We start from the raw sequence: 16,208 nt of genomic DNA, 5'->3' as shown, positions 1-16,208 counted from the left end.
ACGACCCACCTGTGGGTCTAATGGCCACCCAGTAATGTGTCAAGGCAGCTTCCTTACTGAATGGTCTAGCTAGTGGTGTGGGCACACAAGCAGCCTGCTCCTGGGAGTAAAATCAAAGTAATACCTATAGAAGAGAGAAACTGAACAAACATTGCAGTGTTAGGTTCCAAAATTAGCATGAGAAATTTAATGTCAAATATTTTTGACTCAACTCTAACAAGTAATGATACAGAGCTAGAATCAACCTACATGTGAAAGCAGTACTCCATACAAGGATAGATCAGTCCTTTGTATAAACAGAGCAACTGTCAAAAGAAAAGAAATTTTTGACATCTAAACAGGAATGCCAGTTTCTAAGAGGCAGACAGCTATCTTCCTAATGTAGGGTTTCCAAGAAAGAGAAGATGTTACAGTTACTAATTCCAAGTATGTTCACCGAGTCAAGAGGTGGAATTACAGAACTGTCAAAGAAAAGAGGAAAGCTGTGAGGAATTTTTGATAGATAGATGGGTAAAAACTGGGTTTTGGGAGGAATCACACTTGACCAGATTTCATCTACCAACTGAGATATCCTGTCCAAGTCTGAGTCTATTGTGGAAGTTGTGTACAGATGAAATTCAGATCAAGTGAGAGAGGAAGGAGCAGAATTGAAGGATGTGGAGTACCGAAGTGCTGACATGTCAGTATGAGTGCATTTGGTTATCTGTGGAAGATAGGAAATCATTGATAGAAAGGACATAAAATGTAGAGGACAGAACAGAACCCTGAGGGAGACCACTGTTAATGGAGAAAGGGAGGGTGGGGAGGCTGATCCATCTATAACCATGAAGCAAGATCAACCACAGAAGAAGCTAGATATGAGGGAGCAAAGGGAAGGAGGGAAGCCATAAGAAGGAAGCTTAGTTACACAGATACTCAGACCACACACTCACTAAAGAATATCAGTAAAAAATTCAGGCCCCTTAAATGCAGTAAAAGAAAAGGATGGCAGAGCAAAGGCTCTCTCCCCACCCTCCACTTCTACCAGTAACATCCCAGATGGAAAACAGGTAGAAAAATATATCTTGCAGGATTAATATGCCTAAAGGAAATCTTTATAGGAAAGTCATGAGGAAGAATGAAGTGAATATCATGCATCTCATCACCCATGACATGCATCCCTTCACTTTTCGTTATAAAGTCAACGGTAAGGATAAACTTCAGCTCCAGCCTCTCAACTTACTATGTCTCCATTATTCCCGATGTTGAAGAATGGTACAAAAATTTTTACTCACTCACTCAAAGCAGGTGACATGGGTTAATCAATGTTGGTATGTTACTGCAGCATGGCCAGCGAGAGACTGGTGTTTAAGAAGGTAGCATGACATACCACTACATTATGATGACTGATTAAATGAATTATTCAGTACCAGAGAGTAACAAAAGATGATCAAGACTAATTTTGAAGATATTCAGGTGCTGCTCTGAACAACATTTTTGGGAGCTTATTCCATGCATAAATAATGTCATTGGTAAAGTAATACTTTGAAGTCATGATTAACTCAGTGACCTCTAAATTTTAGTCCATGTCCTCTTGTTGATGATGCTGGTGCTACTGTAAGGAAACTTTCAATATCAACATTGTCAAATCCTTTAAGTATTTTACAACATGCAATTAAATGCCTTGTAGATGCATCTTGCTAAGGGAGAACAAGTTTAATTCTTGCAATCTCTCCTCATATGGTTTGTTATGCAAAGAAGGAATCAATTTTGTTGCTCTATGCTGCACTGCTTCCAGTTTAAGAGTACTGCTTAAGTTTGGGGCCCAAAACTACACTGTATATTTGAGGTGTGGTCTAACTAGATTTAGGTATTGTGACGATATCATAACCTTGCTTTTGTATGTGAAATTTCTGTGAATAAATCCTAACATCCTATCTGTTTTTTCAGAAGCTTCACCACAATACTGGGAGGATTTGAAGTTGTTAGAGACAGTGACCCCTAGTTCCCTCACACTAGGGGTGTCCTTTATCTTGGGACCCATCAGTTCATAATAAAAATTTTTGCAGAGGTGTCCTACTTGTAACAGCTGAAATTTCTTAACACTAAATGGTAATTGCCATTTTCTAGACCATTCAGCAATTTTATCTTGATCCTCTTGTAATCTTAGCCAATCTTCTTCAGTTAATTTGGCTTTGCCAATCTTTGTGTCATCTACAAATTTGGAAATTAAGTTATTCAGCCCCTCCTCAACATCGTTAATATAAATGATGAAAAGTAATGGCCCAAGTAAGGGTTCCTGAAGAACCCTAATAGTAATGGGAGACCAAGGTGATGGTTCACCATTCATTACGACTCTCCGCCCCGTCATACAACCAGGTTTCTATCCAATTCCTATACAACCAGTAATTCCCAAAGCCTGGACTTTATGCATCAATCTAACTTTGGGGACCTTGTTGAATGCTTTGCAGAAATCCAGAAGTATAGTATCTATTGCTTTTGTCTTGTGGCAGGATGTTTATGATGAAATTCAAGTTAGTTTGTAAGGCATGATCTACACCTTTTAAAACCATGCTGTGCATTATTGATCAGATTGTTGTTCCAGGTAAGCTATGATTTTTTCTCTCCTATATAGACTCCATAAGTTTACGACAATTGATGTGTGGCTAATAGGACAGTAATTACCAGGCAATTCAAGGCTTCCCATTTTGTATGTAGAAGTAATATATGCCGGTCTCTAGTCCTGTGGACTATTCCATCCCAGAGAGATTCACTGAAAAAATAGGTTACAGGTTTGGCAATTTCGTGTTTGACATTTTCAATTACTTAAGGATAGAAATAATCAGGATCTGGACTTTTATTAGTCTTCAATTCATTTATCTGTGTTAGTATGTCTCTATCTGATAATAAATTTTGGTATTAGGTGAGTGCTATTTATCAGTCTTAAAATTTGTGTTGCTTTCTAGCATAAAAGAGAACTAAAACACTTGTTCAGGGTTGTTCCTATACTTTTATCATCCACAATGGGTTCCCCATCCTCGTTTATTAAAGGTTCTATCCTACTCCTTATGCATTTCTTGCTATTGATATGTGTATAACATCTTTTAGGATTCATACTACTATCTCTTGCAATACTCACTTTGTATCATCTCCTGGCTTTTTCTATTAGTCTTTTCACATCTCTCCAAACTGTGCTATATTGTGCTACAATATTTGGATCATCATCTGATTTCTTAAGCTTGAGTTGTTTATTTCTGCACCATGTAGCTTTTGCAATGTTTGGGGAGTACCTTTCAGGCTTGTTGTTGGTTCTGTTGTTCCTGTCATGAATGTGTCTTGTTGGTGCATAAATTGACGCTTAAAACTGGCCCATAATTATTCCTCTGGGCATGAACCAACAAGACTGAAACTTTTAATGCCATGCAACCCATTAAAACCCATCCTTTTAAGGTTAGGTTAAGGTTTATGATACTGGTTTTAGGGGGTCTATTTCAATATTTACATCAAAACTAACCACGTTACGGTCTCAATGCCTAGGCCCTAGGTGTTCACCAACAAGGGTATTAGTTACTAAGAACTCCTAGGATGCAATCACTAAATCAAGTACATTAGCTTGCTTCATCCTCTTGGTGATGGCATGGTAGAGAGAACTGTCTTCAACAAAGCTGATATGTCTACCAGATGCACTTTCTACACCTTAGATAGTCTGCCAGCTGATTCTGGAATACTAAAATCCCCAAGAATGATCAATACCATGATGCCAAACCCTGTCAAAAGCTTTAAATGTGTTGAAGGCAACCACATACAATTCCCCAAAATATTTCAGGGATGATGACCAGACATTAGTGAGATACGAAATAATATCACCAGTGGATCTTGCTTTACGGAAGCCATACCAGTGATCACAGAGAAGACCAAGACCGTAAGATTCACAATGTCTAAGGATAGGAAAGTTGAGGAAGCATTCAAAGACTTTGGAAATGGGTGATGTCAAAACAACAGTAAGATAGTTTGTGTTAGAAAAGTCACCCTTCTTAGGATTGGGAAGTATCAGTGCATGCTTCCAAGAAGAAGGAAAAGTTCTGGTCTTTACACAGAAATCAAACAAGCAAGCACAGGTGCAACTTCAGGGTCAAATTTTCAGTACATGGGGATGGATGCCATCAGAAACATAAGTCTTGCTTGTATCTAGAGAGAGAAGCACTTTTAGGACAGTCAGAAAAGAGATTAGTGGGAGAAGCATAGGATTAGCAAAAGGAAATCGGGGGGGTTGAAGGACTGTTAAAGTCATCCAAGGAGGAGTTAGTGGAGATGTGGGAACCAAAGAGAGTTGCTTTGCCTATGGGAGAGATAACTATAGTACCGTCAGAATGGAAAAGTGAAGGAAAGGTACAGCAACAGAAATTGTAAGCAATGCACTTAGCTAAAGACCAGTGGATGACGAAGATGTATTACCACACTTACTTTGTATAAAGGAATGCCTTGCCTCAGGGATAATATATTTGAAATGATTATGAGCTTTGATATAGGCTGAATGGGAGTTGGAAGAAGGAGAGTTTTTACAAGCGCAATATGCCTAATCCCATACCTATATGGCCTCAGAACAGGAATGGTTGAACAATCAATGGGAAGAGGTCATCTTGGAGGGAGAGGAGATAAATCCTTCAATTCCGGTGACAGTAATCTCTACTCGGCCTTTGGCAGAGACAGAAGCATCACCATATATGAGACAGTAATTTATCAAAGGAAAGTCAGAAAAGAATTTTTGTAAATTATTCCAGTAAGCTTTGTTGGTGCCAATATTCACACTAGGAAGGGGCTGCTGGAGAGAATCGTGCCATTAAAAATATATATTTATGAGTGTGTGATCAGATGAACTAACTGGGGGCAATATTGTTTAGTTACAGTGGGATGGATTAGAGATGAAAAACAGTTCCACAGCATTAGGAGAATGGTCACAATGGTCAGAAATATGAGATGGATGGGAGATGATTTGCTCTAGATCATTGAGAATAGAGAACATGAGGGCTTCAATCCCCCTATCATCCTTATGGGAGGAATTCAACAATTCTTTATGGTGAATGTTGAAATTCCCTAGGTAGAGGATCTCAGCTTGCAGGTGAGAGGATGCCAGTCTCAGGGCAGAAGTTAAGATAGTCAAAGAAGGTATAAAGTTTCAGAGCTAGGAAAGCAATAAGCAAACCAGGAGAATGGTGTGGTACATGGAATAGAGACCTTCAGCCACATAACTGAACGTCCTCGAGGTGTGCAACAGGCGTGTTAGGGTTCGAATAAGCACAAACGTCATCTATGAACTGGAATCATGAGTGGATATCATAGTTGGACATAAAAATGGGGCTAGTGGGAACATCATTAGACAGCTGGGTCTCAGAGTGAAGTAAAGCATTAGGGGAGGTACTAGGCAGATGGTGTTCAACAGAAGAGAGGTTCTAGAGAGACCACAAATGTTGGTATAGTGAACTGAAAAAGAAAAGGGACTATCAGAGGGGAAAGGTTGTGGGGGGGTGGTACAAATACTGTCTGAGCCCCTTCTTTCATTGGCAGTAGCCAGGTGGAAACCTGGAGATTCCAAGCACTCCATGATGCTAGGGACTACGGGTCACAGATTTGTTGGAATCTATCATGACTTTATTCAAAAACAATTATGCAGACAGGAGACAGCAAGAGAACTTATGTGAAGAAAATAAGTGAGGTTTGAATAGGTGTATATGGAAAAGATGGCAGGATGAGCCCAGTAGTCCCAATTTTACGAGACAGAAAGTAATATGTTTTTTATGTTGAGGGCTCCAGTCATGGACAAAAGTCCACATCAAGGCTGGGCCTTAATTGAAACAAAGAGAGAATTATGAAGGGGAAAAAGAAAAGACAAGGGAAAGTGTTCACAAATTTTTAAGGGTGTGAAAGTCCTGTCTTTTGAAATGTGCCAGGTCATAAGTATTGGGAAAGACATGAGAAAGTAGAGAGTTCCAAGGCTTCTACATGTAGCAAAAGAAGCAGGCTCAAAATGGCACAACTCTGAGTTGCTGATGGCCACACAATGATCATGTGATGCAGCAGCTTGCTAAGTATTGCATGGTCTAACTAGAGGTGGGGGCAAACAAGCAACCAGCTCTCGGGAGCAAAAACCAAACAAATACCTATACAAAAAGGAAAGTGAACCAACATTGTGGAGAAGGGCAAAGGGGTCAAGTTTGGAAGTTAGCCTGGGACAGTTCATAAGTCAGGCCACTTTCCACTCGACTCTGTTAAGTAAGGATACAGAGTTAGAACCACCACAAATAAGAGAGTAGTACTCCATACAAGGACAAATAAACAGAGCAACTGTTCAGAAGAGAAGAAACTTTGATATCTAAACAGGACACCCAGTTTCTTAGAGGCAGACTTAGCTATTCCTGTAATATGGGGTTTCTAAGAAAGAGTGGATGTTACAATAATACCAAGTATGTTCACTGAGTCAGGGGTGGAAATACAGAACCATCAAAGGAGAGGCAAGAGTTGTGAGGAGTTTTTGATAGAGAGATGGGTAGAAATTGGATCTTAGAGGCATTATATCTGACAAGATTTTGTCCATCCCACTGACATTCTGTCCAAGTCTGAGTTTATTGAGGAGGCTGTGTAAAGACGAGATGCAGATCGAATGAGAGAAGAGGGAGCAGAATTGAAGGATGCGGATGAACGTAGTGTTAAGTCATCAGTGTATGAGAGCACTGGATTATTTGTGGGAGGAAAATTCATCAAAAAAAGAAGAAAAATGTAGGGGACAGAACAGACCTTGTGGGACTCTGCTGTTGATAGAGAAATGGGGAGAGGCTGATCCATCAACAACCACAGAGATGGATCGACTGGAGAGGAAATTAGATATGAAGAAGTAAAGTGAGGGAGGGAAGCTAAAAGAGGGGGAGCTTAGAGATGAGACCCCAATGCCACACCCAGTCAAAAGCCTTAGATATGAACCTCTTCCATTAAGCTTTTTTATTTTCATTTATGTTTATTATACTTTGTTGGTGTCTCCCGCGTTATTGAGGTAGCACAAGAAAACAGACGAAAGAATGGCCCAACCCACCTACATACATATACATATACATACAAGCCCACACACGCACATATACGGACCTATACATTTCAACGTATACATACATATACATACACAGACATATACATATATACACATGTACATATTCATACTTGCTGCCTTCATCCATTCCCGTTGCCACCCCGCCACACATGAAATGGCACCCCCTCCCCCTGTGCGCACACAAGGTAGCGCTGGGAATAGACAACAAAGGCCACATTCGTTCACACTCACTCTCCAGCTATCATGTGTAATGCACTGAAACCACAGCGCCCTTTCCACATCCAGGCCCCACAAAACCTTCCTTGGTTTACCCCAGATGCTTCACATGCCCAGGTTCAATCCAATGACAACACGTCGACCCTGGTATACCATATCGTTCCAATTCACTCTATTCCTTACACGCCTTTCATCCTCCTGTATGTTCAGGCCTCGATCACTCAAAATCTTTTTCACCCTAGAAACACTGCACTAGAGTTGCACTCTGCCAATGGCCTGTTAAGGGTGGGGCACTTGAGTTCATCAGGTTTGGAGACTCTTTTGCCATTGCCACCCCCCTTGAGGAAGTTCCAGGATGGAATGGGTGTCAAAGATATAGATGTATAGATAGATTGATAGACAGAGAGATAGCAGTGTTCTAAATTATGTACAATGAGGACAGATTAACATGTAATCTCAGACACTCCATTTAAGGAGATAAACAGATAGGAATATACTAACTTGTGAACACTGTAGACAGAGTTACATGTAATCTAAGACATTTCCATATGACAATTTTCAATCTCTTTATGAACAAGAATTTATATGTTCATTATCATCTAGTTCGGTCTTGCATTTTTCAAAATTTTCAATTTTTTTTCTATACAATTCATACATCTGATCTTTTGCAAGAGGTAAATGGGGAAGTGACACATGCTGGCATTTTTCCAGCCAGGGACATGGTAAGATTTAATAGAAGCAGAGAACACTCCATGAGAGAGATGAAAAATAAAAGAGAGATTTTGCCAGATTCAGGAAGTGACTTGGAAGTTGATAAGAATCTTAGTCTTCAGATACCTGCCTCCTGCCCAGTTTGGTGTTTTGCATGATTTCCAAAGATCTCAGATATTGCTGGAAAATGAAGACCATTGAGGACTTTTGCACATTGTCAGGAACAAAGACTTCAGCTACAACGATGTCATGGATATAACCTCAGGAAAAAATCCATCAATCATAGTACCCAAAAAAGATATCCTCAGAGAGAGGATGGGTTTGGACTTGTCTCATTTTAACAGGCATATTGTTGTACACTCCTTTTCAAATTCACTAGACATTTTCTTTTTTCACAACTTCAGGACCCCTTTTATGGGCCTCCTACAGCTTTGAGGCTACACTTCAGGGAGGACCAAGACAATGATGTACTCTCTGGAATGAATTTTTTTTTTTCAAATGAAGATAATACAGCCTAAAAGATGGTGACATTTCACTCACAGTGTAGCCTCTTGCTGGCAGAACACAGTAACACCCAAAAGATATACAAGTTCTTCAGGTAATTAATTCAGAAAAATGCACGGATGGTTTTCATCAACTTGGAGGGTACATATGGCATTCTAGTATTTCCAGAACTTCTCAGTTTTCGGATGGTTTTCACCAACTTGGAGGGTACATATGGCATTCTAGTATTTCCAGAACTTCTCAGTTTTCAAAGTCAGTCATCAAACCTTCAGGTTCAAGGCCAGGTATTGCACTGTAAACGTTTCACCTAAGATGGAACAAAACTGGCAGTAATAGTTATAAGAAATCCACAAAGGAGAGGAATCAAAATCTTTACATATCTAGACAATGTCTCTTCAAAGAGGTATGGAAACTACGAGAGTAATACAGCAGATGACTGGCCGTTCTGATTTTTGTAAACACATATGGCATCTAGGAATGGTTTCTTCCCAGACAATGAAGTGGTTGAACTTGGTTTGGGATACGAAAGGTCACTTCTTGTCTCTTCTGCTAGATTTCTAAGGAAAGTCATAAGTACATAAAAGAGAGAATAATAGGCCTGCTTAAACTTTTCAGTAAACTAGATCCAGTAAGAGATGTTTTCTTGAAGCAAGTGATCACCCAAAATTCTTATTTTCACACTTAAAAGTTGTTCTCAATGATGACTCGTATCCTATTCCTTTTATAATATTCAAAAGAATCCACAATTCGATAAACCCCTGAGACCTATTTCATTAATTTTGTAAAATATCTTTAAACAGTAAGATCTTACAACTTACCTGTATAGAAAAATGTTGCAGATAACAAAAGCATATCCCTCGTCTTGAAGAGAGCAAAAGATTTTTTCAGAGCATTGAAGGGACTGCCAAGTCCATCATCAGCACGACCACTGCCATCTGCACCAGGTTTGGGTAGGGTAAACAATATGCCAACACCAATGGCGCCTACAACAGTTAGTGCAATGAACACAATTGTGCGTGTGTGCTGGTCAATAATTTCTTTGCCCATGAACTGGTAAAATACAAAGAGGTTGCCAAATAACATACTGCAAGAGAAAAAGACAGAGTTTTAGCTCTCTATACTAAAATATTCATTTGAGCAATCTAAAATATAAATGGTTAGTACAGTATTTCACATTTGTGGAAGGTTTTAATTCGGAGTATTGCAAAAAGACCATCAAACACACTTATCACCCTTAAGTAGAACTAATTCTATCATAGCTGCGTAAAAAACATTCAATTACTGAAAAATAATACAACAGTATTTCTTTATTTCATGATGTACAGTAGACATGAATGAATAAGAAAAAAATATCAACTGAGCAAGAGGTATAGACGAATAAATTTTTTTAAGGTGACAAAGTATTGTAGAGATGTAAACTCTGCACTGAACATTTTTACAGTGACAAAGTACTATACAAAGATAAACACTGCAATAAAAATTTCTAAAGTGACAGAGATAAACTCTAAATCCAAAATTTTTACAGACACAATACTGTACGGATATAAATTCTGTATTCAAAATTCACTAGACTTAAGGGCCAAGAGAGGATAGTTGACTTCACAAAAGGTAAACCGAAAAATGTGTATCTACTGCTCATATCTATCAAATCCAAATCAAAATTAGTTTTCCCTCTGTGAATGAATAGCTTAATTCTATGAGACAGGTTCTATGGACAAAAGAATACAGCCTACTGCATCTAAGGAGTTTAACAGCTTACAGATGACCTCATTTTCTCACTACTGAAGGGAAAGAAATAAATTTGCTAGTTCACCAGTTCATCCAGAATTGTGAGGGAGGGAAGAATCAACATAAGATTACACTATCTGGTGAAATAAAATACTGCTCCTCCAGCATCAAAACAGGTTTTTCCTTAGAAAACAAGTACATTTTGAGTTATGAGGAACACTTACCTTCTAATATGACATTTACTTTCATACATATTTGGGCATCATAATTACCATAGGTTTATAAAAGTAGTGCATGAATTAAGTTCTACTAGCAATTTAGTTTCATAGGCAACTACTCATTCCTACCAAATATATACCATGGACAAAGATGTGGTCTGTTAAGAAAAAATGAACTACTGCCCAGCTATTTACATATGAAAAAGGTAAAGTGACTCGACAGATATTGCACTTTATTAATCATCCTTCAGAACTAAATACTCCTCTCCAAAGCAATTTACAAATGGGTACTATCCTTTACTGTTCTAAAGACGTTAGACCAACACTGTGGTGGAAAAGGCTTCCCAAACTAGATACTACCAAAATTACAGAACATGGGTTCATTCCTCAAGGGAAGTTGACATATTCATATGGAATGACTATCAAATTCAAAAAACAGTCTTACGGATAAAGCTGATAAGACTGATTCATCAAGTTCCTAAGACCCTGACAAGTATATACACAAACACATGTATACATATAATAGGGCACACAACTAACCAAAGAGCATAAAACAACCAATCAGGAAGAAGCTATAGTATGTATTTGCATCATAACAAGGTATACAACTAACCAAAGAGCAAACAATGACCAACCAGTAAGTGTATAATGATGATGAATATGACCTGTATTGGCATCATATGGCATGAAAAACCCTTGCCCACTGTATTGAGGAGTCTCCATCTGGGGGTAAGGATTCCAAAGATGGGATAAATGCTGCAGGAACACATAAAACCAAGCTGATTGTAATTGGTAAGTGTGTTCACTGAAGGGCCTTTAAAGGAGTCAATTTCTGTTTTCTGGCATTTTCTGTGGTCTGGCAATGGCCAGGTCCCAAGGTTGCCAGACTAAAGATGTACAACCCCATCCATAAACAAATTAGACAACCATGGAGACATCAAGCACCCCTGCCGCAAACCTACATTCACTGAGAACCAATCACTTTCCTCTCTTCTTTCTCATATGCATGCCTCACATACTCGATAAAAACTTTTCACTGCTTCTAACAACTTGCCTCCCACACCATATATCCTTAATACCTAACACAGAGCATCTCTATCAACTCTATCATATGCCTTCTCCAGATCCAGAAATGCTACATACAAATCCATTTGCATTTCTAAGTATTTCTTACACACATTCTTCAAAGCAAACACCTGATCGACACATCCTCTACCACTTCTGAAACCACACTGCTCTTCCTCAATCTGATGTTCTGTACATGCCTTCACCCTTTCAATCAATACCCTCCAATATAAATTCCCAGGAATACTCATCAAACTTATACCTCTGTAATTTGAGCACTCACTTTTATTCCCTATGCCTTTGTACAATGGCACTATGCATTATTCCGCCAATCCTGAGGCACCTCACCATGAGTCATACATACATTAAAAAACCTTACCAACCAGTCAACAATACAGTCACCCCTTTCTTAAAAGATTCCACTGCAATACCATCCAAACCCGCTGCCTTGCCGGCTTTCATCGTCTGCAAAGCTTTTACTACCTCTTCTCTGTTTACCAAATCATTCTCCCTAACCCTCTCACTTTACACACCACCTCGATCAAAACACCCTATATCTGCCACTCTATCATCAAACACATTCAACAAACCTTCAAAATACTCACTCCATCTCCTTCTCACATCATCACTACTTGTTATCACCTCCCCATTAGCCCCTTTCACTGATGTTCCCTTGTCTTATGCGCTTTTTTTACCTCCTTCCAAAACATCTTTTTATTCTCCCTAAAATTTAATGATACTCTCTCATCCCAACTCTCATTTGCCCTCTTTTTCACCTCTTGCACCTTTCTCTTGACCTCCTGCCTCTTTCTTTTATGCATCTCCCACTCATTTGCATTATTTCCTTGCAAAAATTGTCCAAATGCCTCTCTCTTCTCTTTCACTAATAATCTTATTTCGTCATCCCACCACTCACTACCCTTTCTAAACTGCCCACCTCCCACGCTTCTCATGCCACAAGCATCTTTTGCACAAGCCATCACTGCTTCCCTAAATACATCCCATTCCTCCCCCACTCCCCTTACGCCCTTTGTTCTCACCTTTTTCCATTCTATACTCAGTCTCTCCTGGTACTTCCTCACACAAGTCTCCTTCCCAAGCTCACTTACTCTCACCACTCTCTTCACCCCGACATCCTCTCTTCTTTTCTGAAAACCTCTACAAAGTTTTACCTTCGCCTCCACAAGATAATGATCAGACATCCCTCCAGTTGCACCTCTCAGCACATTAACATCCAAAAGTCTCTCTTTGACACACCCATCAATTAACACGTAATCCAATAATGCTCGCTGGCCATCTCTCCTACTTACATATGTATACTTATGTATATCTTTTTAAACCAGATATTCCCAATCAACAGTCCTTTTTCAGCACATAAATCTACAAGCTCTTCACCACTTCCATTTACAACACTGAACACCCCATGTACACCAATTATTCCCTCAACTGCCACATTACTCACCTTTGCATTCAAATCACCCATCACTATAACCTGGTCTCGTGCATCAAAACTACTAACACACTCACTAAGCTGCTCCCAAAACACTTGCCTCCCATGATCTTTCTTCTCATGCCCAGGTGCATATGCACCAATAATCACCCATCTCTCTCCATCAACTTTCAGTTTTACCCATATCAATCTAGAGTTTACTTTCCTACACTCTATCACATACTCCCACCAATCCTGTTTCATGAGTAGTGCTACTCCTTCCCTTGCTCTTGTCCTCTCACTAACCCCTGACCTTTCTCCTAAGACATTCCTAAACCACTCTTTCCCTTTGCCCTTGAGCTTCGTTTCACTCAGAGCCAAAACATCCAGGTTCCTTTCCTCAAACATACTACCTATCTCTCCTTTTTTCTCATCTTGGTTATATCCACACACATTTAGACACCCCAGTCTGAGCCTTCAAGGAGGATGAGCACTCCCCGCATGACTCCTTCTTCTGTTTCCCCTTTTAGAAAGTTAAAATACAAGGAGGGGAGGGTTTCTAGCCCCCCCGCTCCCGTCCCCTTTAGTCGCCTTCTATGAAACGTGAGGAATGCATGGGAAGTATTCTTTCTCCCTTATACAGGCTATTCCCAATCACTAATCCTTTTACATCACACAATTTCACAACCTGGTTACCATTTTCATTCATAATGAGGATACAATGTCTCCCAGTTATACCCTCAGCTGACACTTCACCCACTCTTGCATTCAAATCACCCACCATTAATACTTCATCCCTTGCTTTATGATTACTGATGCACTCAATCAGCTCTTCCCAGACACTTGTCTTCCCCATTCTTCTTATTATCTGGTGCAAAAGCACTGATAATCACCCACCTCTCAAAATCACTTTCATTTTCACACTCTTTGACATGTTCCCACAATTTCTCCTTCAACAAAAGTGCTGCTCCCTCCTTTTCTCTCACCATCACACTAACCCCAAAATCTGTCCCAAGGAGATTCTTAAATTGTACTTATCTTTCCTCTAAAGCTTAAATTCACTCAGATCCAGAATATCAAGGTTCCACCTCCAAAACACTCTACCTATTTCCCCCTTGTTCTCAGCCTGTTACATCCACACTCATTCAAACACCCTAGTCTGAGCATCAAGGAGGACGAGTACTCTCTGCTTGTCTCCTGTTCAACTTTTAGAAAATGAAATAGAAGGTGAAAGGTTTCTGGTCCACCACTCCTATCCCCTTTTAGTTTCCATCTATAACACACAGGAGATATGAATGTAGTTTCTTTCTCCCTCATCCCTAGGGATATTACACGAGATAAATCGTGTAATCATGGTGTCAAATCTACGCCTAAAATCATTCCTCTTTTAGTATGACAGGCATGGAAGATGCACATCATTCACAATAAAATCCATATCCATAAGTGCAATAAGAGAAAACATCCAGGGTCAGAAATTGCTCAAGCATTGGGAACACTATGGATTACTCTATAGAGAAATTCACAAACTCAATGTTCATATATTTACAAAGCATTCCAGACTATTTAGGCCGTGGAGAGTTTGAAGACCTCAGAACTGCAGTGTCAACTTTTTATGGATGATTACCATGGGGACTGTGTTTTGACAGTGGCTAGTGATTACCACAGGATCTGCAGTTTCACCCGAGTGCTAAAAGTAAATTGGAAAGGCACGCTTCACGGGTATGCCATGATGCCTTGTGCCACAAGCAAAAATATCAAGCACTAGGAAAAATTCCCAAAGTGTTACCCATATAACACAAGGGGTGCAGGTACGCCACTAGCACACATGCAAGTATGACATTTATTAGTGGTTAATCAGTGACAGTCTTTGGGTCACTAGTTATGGTGATAATGATATAATGATTTGGTGGACGCTGAATTGTTAGCACTGGGAAAAATCTTTGTGGGTCAGTAATTCCCTGGTAGTGGCAGAGGAGAGATGAAATTAATCAGTAAAAGTCAACAAACATGCAAAAGCCTAGCTTACACGCATGCCAAATTCAAATGTCTGAATGATAAAAAAGTTTTTTATCAGATTTTTCCTTTTTATCTAATCTTGATTTATTTATTTTCATTTTGCTTTGTCGCTGTCTCCTGCCTTAGCGAGGTAGCGCAAGGAAACAGATGAAAGAATGGCCCATCCCACCCACATACACATGTATATACATACACATCCACATACACAAATATACATACACATCCACATACACAAATATACATATCTATACATCTTAACGTATACATATATATACACACACAGACATATACATGTATACACATGTACATAATTCATACTGTCTGCCCTTATTCGTTTCCATCGCCACCCCGCCACACAGAAATAACAAACCCCCTCCCCCACATGTGTGCGAGGTAGCATTAGGAAAAGACAACAAAGGCCACATTCGTTCACACTCAGTCTCTAGCTGTCATGTATAACACACCAAAACCACAGCTCCCTTTCCACATCCAGGCCCCACACAACTTTCCATGGTTTACCCCAGATGCTTCACAAGCCCTGGTTCAATCCATTGACAGCACGTCGACCCCGGTATACCACATTGTTCCAATTCACTCTATTCCTGGCACGTCTTTCACCCTCTTGCATGTTCAGGCCCCGATCACTCAAAATCTTTTTCACTCCATCTTTCCACCTCCAATTTGGTCTCCCACTTCTCCTCGTTCCCTCCACCTCTGACACATATATCCTCTTGGTCAATCTTTCCTCACTCGTTCTCTCCATGTGACCAAACCATTTCAAAACACCCTCTTCTGTTCTCTCAACCACACTCTTTTTTTTACCACACATCTCTCTTACCCTTACATTCCTTACTCGATCAAACCACCTCACACCACATATTTTCCTCAAACATCTCATTTCCAGCACATCCACCCTCCTCCGCACAATTCTATCTATAGCCCATGCCTTGCAACCATATAACATTGTTGGAACCACTATTCATTCAAACATACCCATTTTTGCTTTCCGAGATAATGTTCTTGACTTCCACACATTCTTCAACGCTCCCAGAACTTTCACCCCCTCCCCCACCCTATGATTCACTTCCGCTTCAATGGATCCATCTGCTGCCAAATCCACTTCCAGATATCTAAAACACTTTACTTCCTCCAGTTTTTCTCCTTTCAAACTTACCTCCCAACTGACTTGTCCCTCAACCCTACTGTACCTAATAACCTAATCTTGATATTTCTTAATCATGATTCA

General features: G+C 39.7%; 1 protein-coding gene across 14 annotated transcripts in view; it reads right to left on the bottom strand.

Moving 5' to 3' along the window:
- LOC139766416 (UNC93-like protein MFSD11) overlaps nucleotides 1–16,208 on the bottom strand; it is a 138,466-nt gene that overhangs the window by 22,274 nt on the left and 99,984 nt on the right. For all 14 annotated transcript variants that reach the window (XM_071695058.1, XM_071695073.1, XM_071695059.1 and 11 more), the window contains one exon: nucleotides 9,325–9,590. In XM_071695058.1, coding sequence (XP_071551159.1) covers nucleotides 9,325–9,590 — 266 coding nt within the window. The remainder of the gene's footprint in view (nucleotides 1–9,324; nucleotides 9,591–16,208) is intronic.

This window comes from Panulirus ornatus, chromosome 57, assembly GCF_036320965.1.
Source record: "Panulirus ornatus isolate Po-2019 chromosome 57, ASM3632096v1, whole genome shotgun sequence".
In the NCBI taxonomy this organism is placed as follows: Eukaryota; Metazoa; Arthropoda; class Malacostraca; order Decapoda; family Palinuridae; genus Panulirus; species Panulirus ornatus.
Note: the sequence above shows the minus strand (reverse complement) of the source record. Positions and strands in the feature narration are given on the sequence as shown.